Source organism: Erinaceus europaeus, chromosome X (genome assembly GCF_950295315.1).
Source record: "Erinaceus europaeus chromosome X, mEriEur2.1, whole genome shotgun sequence".
Lineage (NCBI taxonomy): Eukaryota > Metazoa > Chordata > Mammalia > Eulipotyphla > Erinaceidae > Erinaceus > Erinaceus europaeus.
The window spans coordinates 25,223,731-25,247,821 of NC_080185.1; the positions used below are offsets into that span (position 1 = coordinate 25,223,731).

At 41.6% G+C, this 24,091-nt stretch overlaps 1 protein-coding gene across 1 annotated transcript in view; it reads left to right on the top strand.

Moving 5' to 3' along the window:
• Nucleotides 1-24,091, top strand: part of GPC4 (glypican 4) — a 141,653-nt gene that overhangs the window by 76,279 nt on the left and 41,283 nt on the right. The window contains exon 2 of the mRNA XM_007517013.3: nucleotides 18,348-18,506. Within this exon, the coding sequence (XP_007517075.1) occupies nucleotides 18,348-18,506 (159 nt within the window). The remainder of the gene's footprint in view (nucleotides 1-18,347; nucleotides 18,507-24,091) is intronic.

A 24,091-nucleotide genomic window follows, 5' to 3' on the forward strand; every position in this document is an offset into this window, starting at 1 on the left:
TACTTATTTTTTATTTTCCTTTGAAGTACCTTAAATATACTCTTAAAATATATCTTGCACCACATACCATTTTTCTCCTTCTCCTTCTCCTTCTCCTTCTCCTTCTCCTTCTCCTTCTCCTTCTCCTTCTCCTTCTCCTTCTCCTTCTCCTACTCCTACTCCTTCTCCTTCTACATAGATAAAGCATCTTCAAGGAGAGGTGCCAAAACCAGGTATTTTTAAAGTGACTTACTCTTTTCTGGCCGAAAGGTGCTTGTCTGAAATTAAGTACTTCAGTTTTCCAAAGGAGGCTATACTTATTTCCCTTCTTTTCGGAGAAAGGCCAATATATATATATATATATATATATATATATATAGCGATCACATCAAAGACTGCTGAGGATAATTAGAGTCAGTAATTGCAGTAGCAATGCTGTGTGCCATCTGCAGGCTCCATATCATGGAAATTAGAGAGAAAAATAAGTGTCCGTGCTTGCTGCGCATTATGTTGGAACAATAATGCCAGATTGTCCATTACTTTAGCTGGCCCTCCTTCTACTCAACTACAGACCGCCAGCTCTGGGTCATGCACTGTCCATGTTTACTTCTCTCTCCCTTGGCCTGTTCTCTTCAATTCTTTCTGCCTCCTACCTACCCTTTAGTGGTTTTAGTCCTGAACTGGCCCAGCCCCCATGATTGTTGGCTCATCCTAAAGAAGCTGATGAGCCTTGATGACGACTCACATTCTGGAAGTAGAGGAATGAAGGGAACTTCTTTGAGGTCAGCTCTTTGACCATATTAATTGTTTGATGAAGAAGGAGTTGGCCTATGATTGAAAAGGTTTATGCAAGGCAGATTGGACATTAAAATAATAGGACAAACACCCACTCATATAGTTGTTCTAGGCCATTGAAAGCTTATCATATCTTTGTTATCTGTGAACATCAGGTCTTAGCCTTGTCTAAGGGCCAGATCTCTGAAGCTCTGGTGCTTCGCTTAATCCTACAGCGTACAGTGCCTTTCTAGGGGGATTCCAGTAAAAATAGCAGTGAGCAGTCCTTTCATTGTTTGTCTTCTGACAATTCTATAATAGAAAGGACCAGGGCATTCACACCTGTCTTTATGGCCCTTGAACTTGTGGTAACCTGCCAGGGCCATGTCTGAAGATGATCAGGAATTGCTCTGAACTTGACTTGAATGCAGACCAAGTGAGTGATTCTGTCCTTTGCTTGTCACTTACTGGCAAATAGCCTTTCCCATCCTAGGTAAGGAAGTCAGTTATTTGTACCACAAATAAGTGATCAACTTAGTGTTCAAGATCTGCCTTTACTTTTCTTTCTCTTGATACATAAGAAACCAGAGGGAAATGCCAATTGGCTGGCATGGCAGCTGGGGTGAGGAACCTTTTTTATTTTTAATTTTTTTAATTTATAAAAATGAAACATTGACAAAACCATAGGATAAGAGGGGTACAACTCCATACAATTCCCACCACCAGATCTCCATATCTCATCCCCACCCCTGATAGCTTTCCTATTCTTTATCCCTCCGGGGAGTATGGACCCAAGGTCACTGTGAGATGCAGAAGGCGGAAGGTCTGGCTTCTGTAATTGCTTCCTGGCTGAACATGGGGAACCTTTTAACTCAAAGTTTCAGAAGCCCAGAACAATCAGGAAGTATTCTGAATGTGGTAGAGAGGAACTATGTGGTATCTTAGCTCTTTCTCTATTTGGTATGTTCGTCACTTGAGGACTTTATAGGCTTTTCTCCTGAGACCGCAGGTGCAAAAAATAAATAGTGGCACACCAGTGAGTTATTAATGACTGGAATATAAGTTTTGTGAGACTTTTCTTTAAGGGCCCATGACCAGATTTAGATACTTGAAAAAAAAATCAAAGCATCAGTTTTCTTTGAGAGGGGTTTTACTTTGCATTAATTTTGAATGTTCAGTGACGTGGTTTGTCAGGCCAGATAAATGAAAAAGCATTTGTTTGAGAAGTTTTTGCTTTGTGGTTTTCACTTTGTTGACCCAGAAAGGCAGCAGAATTATTGATCCCCGAGGAGTTTGTGTGAGCAGCATGGTGGATTTGCCTGGGATGGCATCACGTCTCCCCTTGCCTTTTGAATGAGAATTCTTCCCTGATAAGATCAGAGGAACGTCAGTGATCCTTGGGGGTGGGGAGTGGATGTGCATGAATTCTGCTTATAGAATAGGAGGGAGAGAACCAAAGCCTGTAGAGCAACAATACAAATCCATGTTGCCTGTTCATTTTGTAATATTCAAGAGTGCAGAGACGAGGTCTTTTGTATTTTCTGCACTGATGGATGGCATTTGGCACACAAGAGGCACTTGATAAATACTGCATTAAACACTAACAATGTTTTTGTGTTGCCAAATCAGGTCAAAGGGTTAGTTTGAGTGAAGTAAATCAATTATTTGATTTCGAGTTGGAAAATTGTAGGGCAGGGTTCTGTTTCCGGAAAATCTTTGTAGGTGAACTGGTTGAAGTAACTAGGTCTAGAAATGGGAAATCGACTGGGCTTTCTAATTCTTCTGAACAAATGTAATGCAATTAGTCGACAGGTCTTGATCCTAAAGGAAAAGTTTTGCAAGTTGAGTTTGGGGGAATCCAGTGGTGCCAAGAAGGAGTCATTAGATTAGGATAAAGCCCAATCAGATCTGGGGATACCTTCTTTACAAAGGCGAGCTGATAGACTTGGTAATAGACTGGGTACACTGGAGACCTCAGCAGACTTAATCATGGGGGGGAGGGCAATACCGTTTCTGTAAGGAGAATCTGTGCTTGCCTAATGACCTTGTCTTTTTGAAGGGAATAAAGCTCATGGAGACAAAGAGGGACCAGTGAATGTGATGGATTTAGGCTTTCAAAAAGCTTTTCATGGGATTGCACACCAAGCCAAGGAAGCAAACTGGCATCACCACAGCACTGTGGGACTGTTCCATCAAACATACGATTGACTTGGAGGCAGGAAGCAAAGGTTACAGATTATTTGAGCATTGTCTAGTCATTCCAAAATTAGGACTGAGAAAAATCTTACTTAAGAGAAATTTTCACTGAAATTGGCTTTTATTAACAAAACTTTGCTAAATAGCCAAAGAGCCTGTTAAATGGGAGTAAATTCTAGCTGTATGCCCCAAAGGTGAAACTGGTCCAGGTGCTATGGATAGTAGTAGTGCGTTGAGTCTTATACACATAAAGACATGAAACCATACCCCTGAAGAGACAGAGGGGAGAGACACCTGTAGCCCTGCTCCACAGTCACAAAACTTTCCTCAAGAGTTAGAATCCATTTTCATAATATTGTCAACCTAGTAAATCAGTAGAAAAAGAAAATGGTAAGGAGTGGCCTTTTCATTTTTTTTAAGTTTTAGATATGTAGAATATGATGAGTTGATCTATGCTATGAAAAGATTTCCACAACAGGCTCACAAGACAGACATCTTTGGAGGGTTGGGGAAACTCAGCATGTTCTCTCCTTGCTCAGTAAGATTTTTTTTTCCTTCTGAACCTTAGCTGTGGTGCATGCTCACATCCATGGGAATGGAGACTAATTAATTAGTGGACCTTCAATGCAAATAGGTATTAGAATAGGCTGTGACTTAACAGTGACCTTTAGTAAGTATCTTGTGGAAGTGGCTTTTAAGGAAAATAATTGAACACACACATTGAAACTGTAAATGTTTCTTTCCCCTTTGCTATTTCACTGATTCCTGGCTCAGATTTTAAAGGAAGGTTTGTATGGCTTGAAATCTGATACTGTGAAAGGATCATTTTTCTTTATGGGTAGCAGCAGACTTCACTATCACTTCGGCATGAAAGTTTGTTAGCTGGATGGTTGGAGAAATGACTTTTGGAGAATTCACAATAATTGTGTTTGTTGTTCTTGAGGCCTGTGTTACATGAAAGTGGATTTACTAAAACCAATTTTTGTGATGTATTTTGGAGGGAGGGATCTGAGGTATATCTTAAGAGGGTAAATTGGGGGAGAGTTAAGGAGGCTTTTCTTTTCATAGTTATCTAACATGAAAGTATGTGTGGGAAACAGGCTAAAAGAATGTTACTTACGGTGGTGGTGTACCTTGTTGAACGCACATGTTACAGTGTGCAAAGACCCAGGTTCAAGTCTCCAGTCCCCACCTATAGGGGGAAAGCTTTGCAAGTGATGAAGCAGTGCTGCAGGTCTCTCCCTCTCCCTCTTCTTTTCCCTCTTCCTCTCTCTCTCCTTCCCCCTCCCTCTCTCTCCCCCACCCCCATTACTCCCTTCCCTCTCAATTTCTGGCTATCCAATAAATAAATAAAGATAATAAAATTAAAAAAAATGTTGGGGTGGGGATATAGCATAATGGTTATGCAAAGAGACTTTCATGCCTGAGGCTCTGAAGTCCCAGGTTCAATCCCATACACCGCCATAAGCCAGAGCCAAGCAAAAAACAAACAAACAAACAAAAAACAAATGGTACCAGGAGTCAGCTGGTAGCACAGCGGGTTAAGCACAGGTGGTACAAAGCCGCAAGGACCGGCATAAGGATCCCGATTCCAGCCCCTGGTTCCCCCCCTGCAGGGCAGTTGCTTCACAAATGGTGAAGCAGGTCTGCAGGTGTCTATCCTTCTTTCCCCTCCTCTCTCCATTTCTCTCTGTACTATCCAACAACAACGACATCAATCATAACTACAACAATAAAACAAGGGCAACCAAAGGGAATAAATAATAAATAAATATTAAAAGAAAACAAACAGTACCAAATGGGAGAAGGTAATGAATGACAAGATACACACTCAACAAAGGACAAAACTAGAGAGTACATAAGAAACTCATTAAAACAGAGAATTAAAAAAAAGAACGTTAAAGGGGCCTGGCAGTGGTGCACCTGGCTAAGCACACACACTGCAGCATGCAAGGACCCTGGATTCAAGCCTCTGGTCCCCACTTGTAGAGGGAAAGCTTTATGAGCGGTGAAGTGGTGTTGCAGGTATGTCTCTGCCTCTTTCCCTACCTCCCCCTACCCCTCTCAATTTCTCTCTGTCTCTATCCAATAAAAAATGTTACAAGTGGTTAAGACCCACATGTATCATATATCCCATGCAATGTTTGCAAGATGAGAGATCTGGGCAGTGGCATTAGAGCAAGCATCTGGCATCTGAGATCTTTAGGCTGCCCCACCCACCTAGAGTCTCTCTGGGGATACTTCCTTTGTTTTGCTTCGTCTGGGGTCCTATTTGACTGCTCACAAGGTAATCAGTAGGTTTCAAGCTCATTAAGGTGTACAGAGAAGGGGCCCCAGAATTCTCCCACCGTTGGGTTCCCTGTAACCAGGTCTGATTAGCTATCATCATCTACCAGCAACTGTGATGCATGACTCAGGTACACAGATTCCAGAAGTGCTATTGGGAACCAATGGGGGAAAAAAATGTCCCAGCTAGTGGTGTTCTCTCTACACAACTTTCTATTTGGAGCTGAATATGTAGCTGAGACGACAACAGATGATTCGTTAGTTTCTCTATAGCCACTCATTGCTTCCTTGCTAAAAGAACAAAATCTCAGAAATGGGAGGACAGGGAGTAGGAAAGATCCTTCACACTAGCACCAAGAAAGGCTGTTGAGGCATGTTACAGAAATCGTAGGCCTTTGTATTCTTCTTCCTTCTAAGCAGTTTGAAATCCACAAGTGGGAGTCTCTTCAGATTCCTTGTCTATATGATTCTGAAATCCATACTGGCATTTGGAATCATTTGTTGATCCCCAGGCCCAAGGAAAAATTGAGAGACGCTCTCAAATGATGTAACTAAGGTATGTGTATCCCAGTCAGAGACACATAGCCACCCCTCCCCACGACCTCCCAACTTTCCCATTAGACTTTTATTAGCAATGACTACTTACGTAGCGTTTACTGAATATTCATAATTATTGAGGTGTTTTTGGTTAATCACTGTTATTACTCTTGTTGAGTTTTGGACACGGTGGTTATGCAATATAGATGCAAGTTGCTTCAGGCACTCAAAAGTGATGCTATCATGAGGGCAGAGTGTACATTTCTGGCTATTCACTCAGCTTGGATGGTCTGCTGGACTTTAGTTAAAGCCTTGGAGAAGTGGAATCATGGTTTTAAGATTGTCAGATGAAAGCTCTGGTTTGTGATTTTTTTTTCCCTCATCATTTAAAAATCGATGCAAAGGACGTTGTACTTGATTTCTATCTGGAGTGGATGTTAAAGCTGTTGCAAGCTCACTGAATGGAAGTGTGGAGTTTTAAAGTAGCAATCCTAACTCTTCCAACTTCACTTGCACAAAGGTATTCTTAGAAAAAAAATTACAGTAAAACTGATTTTTGAAATGTATGTGTTTCTGGTTGGCTTCCTCTACCCTACCTTGCAGGATTAGTGGGCCGAAAAATAATTGGCAGTCTTAAGCCCTCCAGAGCTATATTTTGGCAAGGTTTTGCAAAATGCTAACTGGCTGCATTTCGCCTACTGATTGGTAGGTGATCTCAAATCATACATCTGCATAATGACAGTAATTTATGTGCTTTATTATTAAAGTTTAGGTCAAATGACTTCAGGCTTTCAATGTGCATAGCATATTATATGCAATAATTTCACTCCTTTTTTGGAAGGAGGGGAGGGTGGATTAATGTATATGTTCCCCACCCCCTGGGATTATTAAAAACCTTTCGAGATTTTCTTTCTTTGTTCCCATGAAGCGAAGCATTGTGTATTCTTCTGTGGGTTTCTTAGGTAGCTTGGGCAGGGGGGCTAGCCTTTTACAGCAACCTGCATTTTAACTCACTCTGTGGCTGTGTTGATTCCAATCTCAAAAGTGAACAGAAACTATTTTAGTGACTCTTTAGACCAACAGCAAGGAATGTTTTACTTTCAGAACAAATAAAAATTAAGAAGAATGCAAGGTAGCAATTGAAGGATTAAGAAAATTACCCCAGCAAATGATAGTTTAATATAGCTCCCCAATCTTAGAATTACATCAAGTATTGATATTCTAAAAGCCCAATGAAAGCCCCCCAATAGTTGTCCTTTTTACTTTGAAATTTAAAGTTTGCTTTAAAAAATTGTCATCCCAGAAGTGTTAAAGATTTATGGATAGGGAGTCGGGCAGTAGCACACCGGGTTAAGTGCATATGGCGCAAAGCACAAGGACCGGCGTAAGGATCCCGGTTTGAGCCCCCAGCTCCCCACTTGCAGGGGAGTCGCTTCACAAGCTCACAAGCGGTGAAGCAGGTCTGCAGTGTCTAACTTTTTCTCCCCCTCTCTGTCTTCCCCTCCTGTTTCCATTTCTCTCTGTCCTATCCAACAATGACAACAACAGTAATAACTGTAACAAGGGTAACAAAAGGGAAAATAAATAAATATTTAAAAAGTATGGATGTTGGGAGATTAATTCAGGGCTTTCTTTTGCTCTACACCCAGGTTTCCCTAAATTTATCTTGATATGTTACGAACTAACCATACCTTATTGGGATTTGCTGTTTTTAATGAGAGAGATAGAGATAGAAACTGCTGTTATATGTGGACCAGGGATGGAATTGGAACTTCAGATGGGCAAGTCCCACCCTCTCTAAGTCCCATGAGCAGTTTTATTGAGATGTAACTCAATTCTTGATTGACCCAATGAAACTGTACAACAGTGGTTAATATACTCACAGAAATGTGTGCATTATCAGAAAAAAAAAATCAATTTGAGAATATTGTCAGTGTCCCAGAAAGAAATTCCATGCCTTTCAGCTATCCTACCTTCCATTCCCTTGACCCGTCCCCTCTTTCCCTCAGCTCTTGGCAACAGTCAATCTACATTCTGTGTCTACATCTTAGAAAAACTAACCATTTCCCCTCCCCCTCCTCCTCGTTCCTTCCTCTTTCCTCCTCCTTCCTGTTTAAGACCTCCTCCAAGGTACTATACTATTGCATTCCATTGTTGTGTCTTCTTAGACTCCCTTGGCTTTGTTTTTGATCACCCTTGAGATAAATGGGTTTGCTTGTCATCAGTTTGCCATCTCTTATCCATGCCACTGGATACCTACTTGGAGCTCTCTTTCCTCCCTGAAATTCCACCTCCAGGAAGAAATCTACTTGGATTTACAGGAGAGAGATGGAGTTCCTATCCTGGCTCCTGGCCTTCCCTAGCACATGCTAGAAAACTCTTCATTGAGAACTTCAGAGACTAGTCAGAGTGTAGTAGATGGTATTCATTGCTGTCTTTGTTATCCAGTTGTGCTTTCTCATTTGCCTAATGTTGCCTTGATGACAAAGGGCTACTTTCCACTTCACTGGGTCACTAGCTTTCCCAAGAGCCTACAGTCCATCTTGTAGAACTGAAACTCAAACCCATATTCCAACTCTCAGAGAGGTCTCCTTACCCCTAGATTGCTGTAAGCCCTGCAGAATAAAAGATCCAGATAGTGTTAAATATTTGGAACCTTTAAATTCACTCCTACAGGGGATAGGTGTTCTTCTCAAGTGAGTCACTGAATTTCTTTAATAAAGGCCAATGACTTATCATAATCTATATTTGCAAACTTGCAAAGTGCTTTCAATTCTGTTCTCAGATGTTTGGCACCTTTGGCCCTTCGTCTTCAACTACAGCTTTGTGTTTCTATTGTTTATGAAAGGCATTTGGTCACTTCATTGGTTAAATAGATGAGGATGCAGAGAGTGTCTGTTTCCCAGAACATACCTGTGTAGGCAAGCCTAGGTTCTCTGTCATTGTGTCATGCCAAGGTTTCTGATTGCTGTTTCTTTCATGTGGGACACTGGAAGAATTCACTAGAGATTCATTCTCTAGTAGATACAGAAAGCTAGCTCCTTAGTTGTAACTCTATCAATGCCTCCCCCTCCCCTTCCTCCTCCTCTTCCTCCTCCTCTTCCTCCTCCTCCTCCTCCTCCTCCACCTCGCAGAGGCACATTTTTTTGGCCTCTAGTTGGATTTCAAAATGAACTCTTTTGAGGGCCAGCAAGATAGCTCACCTTCAAGGTATACCTTGCTTTGTCAGGCACATGAGTCATGTTTGAGCCCAGCCCCTACCACACTGGAGGAAGCATCAGTGCTCTACTATCTTTCCCTCTTTCTCTCTGTCTCTTTATCCGAAAAAAAAAAAAGTTGAACCAGAGTGGTGATATTTCAGTTATCACACAAAATAAAGAGAATAATAATAATAATAATAATAAGATGGGAGAGGGAAAGAGTGTTTTGAGATAAGAATGAAAATTAGAGGGCTGGGCAGTAGCGCGCGCACCGTGTTAAGTGCATATAGTGGGAAACACAAGGGTTTATACAAGTCTGGCTTCTCACCTGCGGGGGGTGTGTGTCATTTTACAAGCAGTGAAGCAGGTCTGCAATTGTCTATCTTTCTTCCCCCCCTGCCCTTCCCCATCTCTTTCAATTTCTGTCTGTCCTATCCAACAAATGGAAAAAATGGCTGCCAGGAACAGTGGATTCGTAGTGCAGGCACTAAGGCCCAGCAATAACCCTGGAGGTTAATCATCATCATCATCATCATCATCCATCTAGTAGTCTTGAAGGTGGTACAGTGATGGATAATGAGACTGTGTGGCTTGATCCCCAGCATTGCATGTGACACAATGATGCTCTGGTGTTTTTTTTTTTTCCCCTCACACTTTCATGTTAATAAATAAATCTTAAATACAAAGTGCAGTTGGTAGTCTATATGCTGCAAGCTGAGCATGGGAAGGTGGGAAGGTGAGTTTTCTAAACAGACATCAGCTACACTCTGTTTCTTCCTGGAAAGAGGTGAACTATGCAAAAAGCATAGGCCCCAAATGTAGCTCTTTCCAGTTCACCTTGGAGCCCTATGAAAGGCTGGAATACATTCCTCATATTCAAAACCCACTTCCTTAACTATTGATTTAAACTGCATCTACCACAACAGCAAAAAAAAAAAAATCATTGAACACTTGGGCAGGAGTGAGTAGTAATTCATTGTGATGGTCTCTGTTCAGCTTTGAAATTGAAGCCATTGATAATAAGACTTAAGAGAAATTACACAGAGTTGGGATGATGGACAATATCGTTGGGCTCTTTCCACTGGTATTTTTTTAAAGTATATTTTTTTATATTCCCTTTTGTTGCCCTCGTTGTTTTATTGTTGTAGTTATTATTGTTGTCATCATTGTTGACAGAGAGAAATGGAGAGTGGAGGGGAAGACAGAGAGTGAGAGAAAGATAGACACCTGCAACCTGCTTCACCACCTGTGAAGCGACTCCCCTGCAGGTGGGGACCCGGGGGCTTGAACCGGGATCCTTCCGGTCCCTGTGCTTTGCGCCATATGCGCTTAACCTGCTGCACTACCGCCCGACTCCCTCCACTGATATTTTTATTGTTTGTTTTTAATGCCATAGAGTTAAACTTTAAAAGCATACTTCATTGAATCTCATCCAACCCTCCTAGGACAGGAGACTCCTCTCTTTCTTTCTTTCTTTCTTTCTTTCTTTCTTTCTTTCTTTCTTTCTTTCTTTCTGTTTTTTCTTTTAAGGGCCACTGACCCACAAAGAAAGAAAGAAAAAAAAACTAATCAAGGACCATGTATGGATTGCAACTCAATTTAGGTGCCTCCTTCGGAAACCATAAGACATTTAATTCACCGGCTTTTACAATAAAGAACAGGGAACTCTCAACAAGTACAACAAATTAAAAACCTCTTTTGGTCTCATCGTGTGTGTGGTTGAAGGGAGGAGTGGCTCGGCAAGGAAAAACAATATGGGTAGAGTGAAAAGCAGAAGGGTTTTAAGGGACTAAGATGAGACACACGGGGAAGATACTGTTCATGGCAAGGGATCATTAGAGAAACAGGAGACTGATGACAGTTGTGGATCATAGCATACACTATTCACTCGAAGGACTAGATTCGCTAGTTGACTTACTATTCCCAGCATTTCCCTGGTTCTATTGCTTAATAAACCTTTCAAACAATCATTATTTAAAAAAAAAAAACGCTCATTTTAGTCACTAGTCCACCTTTTGCAGTGGGGTGCCAGGGATGGAACCCAAAGTCTCACAATACAAGGAATACAGTATCTCTGCTGTGAGTCTTCTGTTTCGTCCACTTTCTTTTTTTCTAAACAGAGATAGAGAGGAAGAGAGACTTAAAAGAGATCATAGCAATGAAGCTTCCTCCAATGTGGCAGGGGCCAGTCTGGGTCACTCACATGGCAAAGTAAAACACTATCCAAGTAAGCTATTGCAATCTTTTATTATTAATTATTAGAATGCAGTGCTGGGGCTAGGCAGTGGCATACCTATTCTAAGCACACACATTTCTGTGTGCAAGTACACAAGTTCTAGTTCCTAGTCCCCACCTGCACAAGGAAAGTTTTTTGAGCATTGAAGCAATGTTATAGTTGTCTCTCTCCTTATCTCCCTCTTTCCTCTCGAGTCCTTTCTGTCTCTGTCCAATAAATAAATACTAATTATTAAAGTCTTTAAAATGCAGTGCTAGGGAATGAATCTAGAATATCATACATACACAGTAACCCCCAGTCACCTCCCTTGTCTAGTGAGAAATGGGAGGAAGCTCATATGCAAGCAAGCGGACATACCATCCCATCATCCAAGGAGCCCACCCCATGGTGCTTCCGTTTGAAATCAGGGATTGAACCCAGGGCCCCAGGCTTGAAAAGATCTGAACTTTTTTTTTTTGGCTGTGCTATCTCTTGGGCCCCTTAAGTAATAAATCCCGGAGTTCGGTGGTAGAACAGCAGGTTAAGTGCAGTTGGTGCAAAGCACAAGGACTGGCTTAAGGATCCCGGTTCAAGCCTCTGGAACCTCACCTGCAGAGGAGTCTCTTCACAAGCGGTGAAGCAGGCCTGCAAGTGTCTATCTTTCTCTCCCCCTCTCTGTCTTCCCCTCTTCTCTCCATTTCTCTCTGTCCTGTCCAACAACGATGACATCAATAACAACAACAATAATAACTACAACAATAAAACAAGGGCAACAAAAGGGAATAAATAAAATTGTTTTAATTAAAAGAAATTTTTTTTAAAAGTAATAATTCCTTTAAAAACGTTATTAGTCGGGCCAGGTGATAATATGGCGGGTTAAGCATACATGATATGAAGTGCACAGACAGGCATAAGGATCCCGGTTCAAGCCCCTGGCTTCTCATCTGCAAGGACTGGCATAAGGATCCCAGTTCGAGCCCCCAGCTCCCCACCTGCAGGGGAGTGAGTCCCTTCACAAGTGGTAAAGCAGGTCTGCAGGTGTCTATCTTTCGCTCCCCTTCTCTGTTTTCCCCTCCTCTCTCGATTTCTCTCTGTCTTATCCAACAACAATGACAGCAATAACAATGACAACAAGGGTAACAAAAACAGGAAAAAAATGGCCTCCAGGAATAGTGGATTCATAGTGAAGGCATGGAGCCCCAGCGATGACCCTGGAGGCAATAAATAAATAAATACTTTGTTAGTGACTTAATAGTGGTTTACATGATTGTAAGATTACAGGGGTATAGTTCCACATATCACACTCACCATCAAAGTTCTGTGCCCTATCCTCCATAGTTCTCACAACCTCTTAGAGATAGTTTGACTTCAAGTAACAATTATTTTTTTTAATATCTATTTTCTCTTTTGTTGCCGTTTATTATTATTGTTGTAGTTATTGTTGTTGATGTCCTGGTTGTTAGGACAGAGAGAAATGGAGAGAGGAGGGGAAGACAGAGAAGAAGAGAGAAAGACACCTGAAGACCTACCTGTTTCACAGGTGGTGAAGCGACTCCCCTGCAGGTGGGGAGCCCAGGGCTCAAACCCCAGGATCCTTACACTGGTTCTTGTGCTTTGCGCCAATTGCGTGCTACAGCCCAACTCCCTCTTTTTTTTTTTTTTTTTTTAAAAACTAGAGCACAACTCAGATCTAGTTTAAGGTGGTGTGGGGTCGGGGGCTGGGCGGGGGGGGCGGGGGTTTGACCTGGGACTATGAAGCCTCAGGCATGAGAGTCTCTTTGTGCTATCTACCCCTGCCACTTCAAGTAACAATTCTTAAGAAAGAGTACGCATCTGAATCACCAAGGACCTCCAAAAGGATGTATGCTCAGTGCTACTCTTCCAGTGGTGATCTATTTGTTCCATTTGAGACTCTGTTGTCCTTGTGAATTTGAATTCTTTTAGCATAGAGCAAAAAGCAAAACTATGACATCTTTCCTCAGTGAGAAGTTGTATGGAACTTGCCGGGGTTTAGAGAGGACAGCTCTAGAAAGTAAAGGCTTTGGGGCTGGGTGGTGGTGCACCTGGTTGAGCGCATGTGTTGCAGTGACCAAGTACCTGGGTTCAAGCCCCTGGTTCCCACCTGCAGGGGGAAAGCTTTGCAAGTGGTGAAGCAGGGCCACAGGTATCTCTCTTTCTCTCTCCTATTGCTCCTTACCCCCTTGATTTCTGGCTGCATCCATCCAATAAATAAAGGTAATAAAACTTAAGAAAGAAAGTAAAGGCTTTTGTCATTCAGTCATTGCAGTTTTGGGAGCAGTCATGGGCAGACAAAACAAAATGGCTTTCTGGTGATGCATCTGTTCTTTTTTTCTTTGTAGAGTAATACCCTATGAGATGAATTATACGAAGTTTAAGTTTATTTCCACATAATGCTGATTTTCATTCAAGTGTCCAGACCTGCTGCCACCATGTAACAGTAGTGTGCCGAACTTCTAACCTTCAATTTCTAATAGTTTTTTCATTTTTTTGTTCTGAATTCTTTTCTTTTTAAATTTCTGTATTGGGGGAATTAATGTTTTACAGTCGACAGTAAATACAGTAGTTTGTACATACATCACACTTCTCGGGTTTCCACACAGCAATACAACCCCCACTAGGTCCTCTGCCATCCTGTTCCAGGACCTGAACTTTTCCCCGCACCCACCCCAGAGTCTTTCACTTTGGTGCAATACACTGACTTTTAAAAAGCAACTCCTGCAGGTCAAGTGGTGGAGCACCTGGTTAAGCACACACATTATAGTGCACAAGGATCCAGGTTCAAGGCCCTGGTTCCAGCTTGCAGGGGGAAAGCCTCACAAGTGGTGCACATACTTCTTCTATTTCTCTACCTCCTGCTCCCCTCTTAATTTCTGTCTCTATCCAATAATAAATAAATACAATATATTTTTAAATATTTTAAGAAAAGAAAAAAATCTATTAAAATAACAACTGCTCAAGTTTGTACTAAAATGTTGTCAGTTGAATTTGTGCTGCCTAATTTCATTAGAGTTACCAATACAACTTACTGATCTTAGCTCCTCCTTACGAAAAGAATGCTAGGGTGTCGGACAGGATGATTTCAATTTTTTCATTCTTACAAAAAGAGACAGACGCCACAGCACCTGAGAGCTTCCCCCAGTGCCATATCTCCTTCCATGTGGTGCCAAGGCTCAAACCTGGCACATACAAGGTGCATACACCCTATCTTGTGAGCTATCTCTCTCTCTCTTTTTTTTTTTTTTTGCTGCTACCCATTTATTCATGGTGTCCTTTTTTATGGAAGTTTAAGTTTGAACTCCTCCACATCTCACACCTTCTAACATGGAGAAAATAATTTTTTTTCCTGTGTCTGAATTTTCTGGCTTCGGGGTATGTGTGTTTCTGTCTCTTTATCTCTCTCTGTATAAAAGGAGAGAGTTTTTTATGGACTTTTGACACAGGATTCAGCAAGTAACCCTTAAATTCATTATATGTGTGATTCCTGTGATGATTAAGTGAAGGGACAGAAGAGATTTTCCCAGTCCAGGAATTCATTTTGTCTGGAGATTCAGTGCAATGGCATCTTTGCAGGGGCTTGGAAAGTTGCCTGTGATGAATTTTCGCCTATGATGAATTCTCACTTGTGACAGTCTTATAGTCTCTCCCTTGTTAAAGCTCATTTGAATAGCTCTGCATGTCTTAATTTCTCATTCTCAGTCTTCCAATTAGTTTCCTATGTGGGGTGTGAGTTTGATGTTTATTATTTCATACAGCCACAGTGAGCACTGTCCTACTTGGGGTCCTGAGGGTGATTTTCTGTGTTAAAACTCTATTTGAGGAGATGAATCTTCAACCCTGAGAGCAGGAGACAAGTGGATAGCTCTGTATTAATTATCTGTTCCAGTCCCGAGGGCCTGCTGTGAACTTAGTAAGCCCATGAACAGGGACTTTTGTTTGGGGTTGTCACAGAGGTGTCTCCATGAAAAACGGAGCCTTAGCAACCTCTTGTCATTCACTAATGAGATCGAAGATATTCTGCAGTTTCACAGCTCTCTCTCTCTCTCTCTCTCTCTCTCTCTCTCTCTCTCTCCCTCTCCCTTTCTTTCTCTCTCCCTCGTTTTTCTTGCTTTTTGGTTACAAGCATCTGTTAGTTAACCAAAGGTTTCAAAAAGGCCAGGGAGTTAGCTCAGTCAGAGGATTAATTTGCATGCCTGAGACCCTAGAGGGCTGGCACCACCTTATGCCAGAGCTGAGCAGTGCTCTGCTCACTTGTGTGCTTTCTCTCTCATAATAAAGAGACCATTCTTTAAAAAAAAACAAACTCAAAAGCAGATTGTTCCCTGTCTCCTTTAATGCTGCATACCCCTTTCTGTCTGCCAGCTAGGCTCTTCCTACTCTTAACTGCCAGGAAGGAAGAATGATCAGGAGCATATATGACTATGTAATTATTTGCATATGTGCAGCCGATAGTCCTACTGTTAGTCAAATAAATTGCTCATGGATCTTATCGGAAATCCCCTCCCCAGAGCTACTTCAGTATCTGTCTTAGGTGAGGACTTATTTCCTGTAGGTACACATAGCCAAGAAGCAACAATGGCTAAGTCGTGGTCCATTCATTCCCTGTCATTGGTGTCCTTAGTAAGATGGGCTCCCAGAATTTATTTATTGTGCACGCTTAATCATTGGCAGGTTCATATGTCTTTAGTATACTCAATTCCTGAGTCCCAGAGCTTTTGATTCTTTTCAGCCCTCCCCCCTTTTTGGTTTTACATGAAATGTGAATAGCAATAACAAAAGGGGCAGTGAAAATGAATTCTTATAAACATCTGTATAAAATTATACTAGGACTATGGGCAAATCAGAGCAAATGGATGGGGTTTACAGTCAACAATATTTATACACCTTTCCCATATTTGGGAGCTACTCTCTTCCCTGACCCATCTCCCTAGATGACATCATCTCCCTAGACAATAACTAGGATCCACCTGCATATCAGATTTCAGGCTCAGGGAAAAAAAAAACGAGTATAGTCACGGGCCCTTTGGAATATAACTAAAATATGCCTACTAGCTATCTACAGAACAGAGAACCCCCCAAACTCTTCATCTGCACTACTCCAGCCTTTAGACTGATAATTAGTCAACAACTTGTTTGACTTTATATGTTAACTCTTTTTCAGCCACCAAGTTCCAGATGCTAGCATGATGCTGACCAGACTTCCCTGGACAGACAACCCCACCAATGTGTTCTGGAGCTCCAATTCCCCAGAACCCTGCCCCACTAGGGAAAGAGAGAGACAGGCCGGGAGTATGGATCAACCTGTCAATGCCCATGTTGAGCGAGGAAGCAGTTACAGAAGCCAGACCTTCCACCTTCTGCATCCCACAATGCCCTTGGGTCCATACTCCCAGAGGGATAAAGAATAGGAAAGCTATCAAGGGAGGGAATGGGATACAGAGTTCTGGTGGTGGGAATTATATGGAGTGGTACCCCTCTTATCCTATGGTTTTGTCAGTGTTTCCTTTTTATAAATAAATAATAAAAATTATACTAGGAAAAAAATTATATTAAGGTTCCTGTAGCACCTCAGTGAATACTGACATGGCTAAAATGATAGGGCTGGTGGGGTGTAGTTTTGAGTGCCGCTACATCTTTTGGTCATCGTGGGGGAAATGTATATTCTCTCCAAAGCACGGTGGTTTGGGGTAAAGGAAGAATGACTTACAAAAGGAAGCCCTCCTATCACTAGGTTCAAACAGCCAATTGAATGTAGTTGGTATAGGGCAGTGAGAAACTTTGTAGGCTGATCTTCAGTTGTGTCTTTGACCAGGATGCCACGTAGGACCACACCACTCCTTACAGACTATATTTACTGGAAGCTATCAATCTATATTCAGACAAGTGGTTATAATACCCAGAATCATAACATTGTTTGCATCTAACATCTGTACAGAAGATGCTAGATGAAAGAACTAAAAATTGAGGGTCACCTGGCATCACAGCTTTGTGACTTAAAGGTCAAAATTCTCCAGTGAGCCCACTGAAGACTCCTTGCTTCCCCCACAGTTTGTCATTAAGCTATTTGATTAGTGTAGGGTTGTCACCACATAGTTTACAAATCATCCTTCATTTAGGGTACCCTCCCTTGGTATGTAAATTCCCATGTTTTTGGGGGGAGAGATACTGTCTCCTTTGTATGATTTGTGCAACATTTAGCATAGAATCTCAATTTTTTTCTCTTTTTTATTTAAGAAAGGATTAATTAACAAAACCATAGGGTAGGAGGGGTACAATTGCACACAATTCCCACCACCCAATCTCCATATCCCATCCCCTCCCCTGATAGCTTTCCCATTCTCTATCCCTCTGGGAGCATGGACCCAGGGTCATTGTGGGTTGCAGAAGGTAGAAGGTCTGGCTTCTGTAATTGTTTTCCCGCTGAACATGGGCATACTCCCAGTCTGCCTCTCTCTTTCCCTAGTAGGGTGGGTCTCTGGGGAAGCTGAGGTCCAGGACACATTGGTGGGGTCTTCAGTCCAGGGAAGCCTGGACGGCATCCTGATTACATCTGGAACCTGGTGACTGAAAAGAGTGTTAACATACGAGGCCAAACAAATTGTTGAGCAGTCATGGACCCAGAGCTTGGAATAGTGGAGAGGAAGTGTTAGGGGGGTACTCACTGCAAACTCTAGTGTACTTCTGCTTTCAGGTATATATTTTGCAGTAGTTTATGGATACGTGTGAACATATGTTCTCTCTCACAGAAACTGGTGTATATCTAGATTTTGGGACTTTGTTAGAAAGTGAACCACCTGAGATGGAATTAGAGTGTACTATGAAAGGAAAGGTCTCACCTGAGTAATGAAGCTGAAGGGTTGTCATTCCACACGTGAAGTCTCTGGACACAGTCTGAAGTGAAGCATGTTGAGGTGGCAATCGTTATGTTGGTTAGTCCCTAATTAATTGATGTTTCCCAAAAAAGTAATGATTTTTAGACTAATGGGACTTTTCTAGATGCATACGATGCCTGGCCCTTTGCAAATGCAGATGGAAATGAAAGCCAAGGAGCATGGAGCATGTACAGCCAAATCAGATTTTTTTCCCTCTTAGACTTGATGAGTGATGATGGAGATTGATTATCATACACTTTTATCTTCCAGGTGATCATTTGAAGATCTGCTCCCAGGGTTACACCTGCTGCTCTCAAGAGATGGAAGAGAAGTACAGTCTGAAAAGTAAAGATGATTTCAAAACTGTGGTCAGTGAGCAGTGCAATCATTTGCAAGCCGTCTTTGCTTCCCGCTACAAGAAGTTTGATGGTATGTATGAGAACATGGTCCAACTAAACTATAGTTGTTGTCTTTGTGAATTCTGTTTATTCAAGTCAGATTTAAGAGCTGATAGTCAAGTTTGTACAATTGACTTCTTAAGAGTGCCTCTGTTCTTTCAGTGTGCAGATTTTCACCCATGATACACCTAAGTGTTGGGTCCCACGGACAAGCTGGCCCACAGTATTATTGCTAGAGTCCTTTTGGCTGCACTAAAATCTGTATGGTAGGCATTATGGAAATATGGCACAAGGAGCCAAAAAATGGATTCGAGTAGTTTAATTTAAATGCTTTCATTTTTCTTCTTGGGTGAACACAGACTGGTGTTGTTGACTAAGTCACTTAAAAAACTCCCCCTAATAAAAAGCAGGCATCTAAAAACTTAGTCAAAATAACCATAGAGATTCTGCAGATGCTGTACTTCAAATTAAATTTCAAAATGGATTTGCTGAAGACAACTAGAATTCCTAGAAGCTCTGTAGACCACAGACGGGATAAAAGCCCAGCTCTTGAGTTCCCATGCATTGATGACCCGGAATCAGCTATTAGACTCTCATTGTCATGAAGCATGGCTCCATTCCTAGCCTGGATTTTTTTTTTTCCTTGCTGGGACTTTGGTGTCCTATGTCCACTCGAAGCCATAGCTAAACACACTTCCAACCCCCTGCGCCAGATGAGGCTCACAAAGGCACACTTGGTTTTAGTAGTGAAGACATGGTAAATCCCAACCAGAGGAGAGACAGACACTTCAGTCATAGCTGAAGCAATGTCAAGGACGGCAGCCTTTGAAACATAGAGTATGGGGTCCAAAACAACTGAGAATCCTCTGGCACTACTCACTCAGTTTGAAGAGTGTTATGAAGTAGGTTTAATTTTAATAGGAATGATTTCCTTTGTGCCTGTTTTAAAGGCCATTCTAATTACATAGTACCTTTGAAGCATGCTTTTCCTGACATTATGTGTGGTGAAGAAGTACAAGGCAAATTTTCGAGATGTGAAATGTCTTTGAGTATTTCTGCAAAGGGCTCGTTACCATGGTGAGAAGTTGAACTAAATTAGATTTGATATAGCTGATAAGGCAGTCCACAGCTAAAGAACAGGTTGTATTTCAAATACTGGCTTTGAGATTCGTTATTTGAAACTTATGACTGATTTAATAAGTTAGTTAGGTTCACAGGCTAGACCACAAAGGCATATTTAATTTGTAATGTCATTGAACTTTCTATATATTTTTTCCTGTGCAGCATACCACTCATCCTAACCCATTTCCTCCAATACTTTGTATGCAAACTTGCATTCAGTTTTGATTTCATCTCCACCTCTCCCTGGATGGATGAAAATAATTTATATACAGGCATATCCTGTTTATTATCCCCACACCCCAATACAGATGTTGTTATGACGAAGTATTGTAATAGCATATTAATAACCACATGAAGATGGGTCTTTCTGGCAGAATACATCATTAGACCACCTCTGTCTCTCTTGGTTACTGAATTGTTACTGTGATTGGAAAGGATAACTTTCTGAACAGAGCTCAAGCACTGTACTGTCTTTTTCTTTGAGGAGAAGATTTAAATAGATATTCAAGTGATCATGTCTGAAAACAAGGTGCTGAATTAAAAAAAAAAAAGAAAAAAGATCACTTGGTGGCCTAAGACTCAAAATTAGAAGGAAGTGATCCTGTTACTTTTAAAATGGCAGTCCTCTTGATAGCAGTATAAGGAAGTGGACAGAACTTCATTTCCAAGTTCCAAAGCCACCTTCTCCAAGTGGCCCCATTAGATTTTTCTTTTCCTGGTGTGAATTCCACAGACTCTTAGTGTCCTTTCTTGCCTGTGGGACTGCTGGCTTAGTTATTCTTTCCCTTTCTTACTCCCCATGGTTTAATAGCATTACTTGTGTGAATCCAATGTGTAGTTTTCTTTCCTTTTTCTTTTGACGCTAGGAGAAATTTTATCAGTAAGTGTCAACATACGTGTATTTCCTTTAAAAGACAGAGCAAGGGTTTCTCTTGACTCTTCCTACCAGGCTTCACATCTGACAAGAACCTCGGCACCCTTTCTTTCTCAGTTTCCAAACTGATCACAAAAAGAAAACAAATAAACAAACAACAATCAAAAGATCACAAAACTTCAATAACATTCGAAAGCATAGATGAGCTTTTTTTGTGAGGGAGTAGTGGTTGAAATGTGTTTGCTCTGGAGATCCACAGCACATTTTTCCATGTTAGATTTTTCTGAGACAATTAAAAAACTTATATGATAATTCTCAAGTGGGCTCTGGAATACTACTACTACTACTATTATTATTATTTTGTTGGACCAGGGCCCCACACACAATTCCACTGCCCCCAGGTTGACTTTTCCATTGTCTTTATTTCAAAGAGATAGTGGAGAGATACTATCTACACCCTTACCTTCTGTGGTGTTTCCTTGGGTGCTGTGGTGTCCCATGGGATACTAAGACTTGAACCTGGGGCCTCATGCATGCTATGGCATGCACTCTGCTTGGTGAGCTAGCTTCTAGCCCCAGGTCACAAATTTACTGATTTATTGATGTTTTTTTTTTTTGAAGATGGCAAACAGGACCTTCCAATAATCCCTGAGAAAAATTTAGAAGGATGGGGGAGATAGAGAAGGGAGAAAGGCAGAGTGATAGCTATAGCACTGCTACACTTATTTGTGAAGCTTAAACCCCATGCAAGTGGAAACCAGGGACCTGAACGTGGGTCCTTGTGCGTTGCGACATGAGTACTCTACCAGCTGAGCCACCACCCAGCCCTGGAACTTTTTTTTTTTTTTTTGTCATCTTCATTTAGAGGCTTTTATGGGCTTTGCCTCCTTTAACCAACCATAAATCATCCCAGTAGTATCACCATCTTTCATCATTCTGCCCTGCTTAGTCCCAGGGTTCAAGTGCAGTGCTAGCATTTATTTTTATTTCTTTATTATTCAATTTTATTTTATTTTTGCCTCCAGGGTTATCGCTGGGGCTCGGTGCCAGCACTATGACTCCACTGCTCCTGTGACTATTTTTATTTCATTTTATTTTTTGTGTAGAACAGAGAGAAGTTGAGAAGGGATGGGGGGATAGAGAGGGAGAGAAAGATAGACACCGGCAGACCTGCTTCACCTCTTGTGAAGTGACCCCCTGTATATGGTGAGCCGGAGGCTCAAACCAGGATCCTTGTGTGGGTCATTACACTTACATACTGTGTGCGCCAAACCTGGTGCTTCACCACCCGGTCCCCTTTTATTTTTTAAAAAATAATTTATTCATGAGAAAGATAGGAGGGGGGAGGGGGCGAGAGAGAGGAAGGGAAAGAGGAAGAGAAAGAGAAAACAAACCAAACATCAGTTTGCTTCTGACATCAGTGTGCTTCTGGGGACTGAACCACCTCCCAGACCCCCCCCCCCCCCCCCCGTGCTAGCATTTTAGAGCCCTTTTTTCTTAGGACTTTTATTATTCATCACATGTAATTTTCTATTGTTGGCACATCTGAAGAGATGATGCCATCTAGAAACCAGGTTCTAAATTCTAAAGTGTGTGTGTGTGTGTGTGTGTGTGTGTGTTTAGACCTAGAAGAAGTCTAGAACACTTTTGCAGCTCCTTGTTTCCCATGCCTGACCTCCAGTCTACTGTATTTTAAACCTGTGTTTTTGAGTTTAAGGACAAATCTCTTTATTTTCCTGCGCTGTAATTTTTTTTTAAATTCTACTCTTTAACATAGGGTGATCAGTAGCAGATTTACCATCTCAGACTCGAGGGAGGTTGAGACAGGAAACTGTAGTGACAGAGCTAGCTGCTCCCCCTCTTGGCCAATTCTGGGATTTTTTTTTTTTTGACAGACCTACTAATTAACATGGCTGAATCAGTTGTCTCATGAATATGTTAATCAGATACTTAGTTTAGGGAACTTTGAAAGAATTGCTTGCCAAAGGGAATAGAAATAATAGAACTTGGGCATAATCCATGTTTTGGGAATCCAACATAAAGACCCACCCCAGAATGTCCCATTTGGTGAGCAACTAGTTGTTTTTCAAAGAAGTGTAGTTAAATGAAACAACCCAAATAGTTTAAAGAGCTGCTGTGTTAACTACATTTCTGGATCACACAAAGTAGAAACGAACTAACAACTCCATGGCTATATTATTGCTAAACACTCCCTGAATCAAATTATTTGCTACATGTTTTGCATGTTAAAGGAAGACTTAATGGAAGAGAGATGTCTGTGCCAATCCTTTGGGGTTGGGGGGGAGCCCTTTAATTTGTCATTTTAAGAGCGAATTTAGCAACTTGAGGTGGGGAGGCAAGAGCACAGTAAATTGTCAGCCCGTTTCTGCTGTGAACCCACTGTGACCCGGGGTAATTAGCTGAGTCTCAGTTTTCCCATCCATAAAATGAGGGGTTGAGCTAGATGTTCTCTAAAGACCCTTTCAATTTGGAAAATTCTGCAGATCTTCTGAACATGTGACTAGACCAGCTGCTTTAGTGAAAGGTCTTACAAGATGTTAATTAGCTGTCTGTATGGTAGCCTCTATTTTCCTCCTATCAGTTCTTAACTGTCCGCTACTCTCACCCAGTCTTTGAAAAACCTTCCCATAAGCCTGAAGCTTGTTAACTCGCATAATAGTTGAAATTTTCTGAATTAGCTTAAAACGCACATAAAAGAAATAATTGTCCCATCTATCTTCCTGGGCCAAGTGTAAATCAGAGTGGCCACCCTCTCCTTAAGCCCTCAAGCCCTCTTGTTCTCTGTCACTTCACAGAGGCAGGACATAAGACTCTCTTCAGAGTTCACCAGATCTGTGTTTTAATCACCAAGTGAGAATTTTCCTGGGTTTTATACCAGCTAGGACTTGATGAGACCAGTAGGAAAAGCAGCCTGAATGAAGGCTTGGTGGGTTGTAGGCATTAGCATTTGCAGGCCTGTGAATGTAACGACCTCAGTGGGAGGCTGCTCACCTTAAAGACACATTCAGCTAAATTCTACAGCTATTATTAGGTAAGCTGAAATTTCTGGAATTTTCCTGGCCCCTGATCTGAACTTTTTTTTTTTTCAAACTCTGATTTTATTAATGGCCCTTCACACCACCATGCTGACTTGCCAGAGACCTCCTGGGAGGACTTTTTTTTTTTTTTTTACCTTGGTTAAAAAGGTCTTAAAATTCCTGCAAATAAATGTGTCATAAAAATTCAGTGTGGTATTGAATTTTAATAGTCCCCTAAGATTTCATTCAGTAAGACATTTTTCAAAGGTTTATTTTGTTGTTATTGTTGTTGTCGTGGTTGCCCAGGGCTTCACCTCTCTTAAGTCAACTCCCCCCCCCCCATAAAAAGACACAGAAGGGGGGCTGGGTGGCTGCACACCAGGTCAAGCACACATACTACCATGCACCAGGACCCAGGTTAAAACCCCTGCTCTACACCTGCAGAAGGTTTACTTCATGAGTGGTGAAGAATGTCTGCAGGTGTCTCTTTCTCTCCTCTAGTTCCCCCCTCCTCAATTTCTTTCTCTCTCTCCTGTCAAAATAGAAAGAAAGGGGTTGGGGAAAAGGAAAAAAATAAATAGC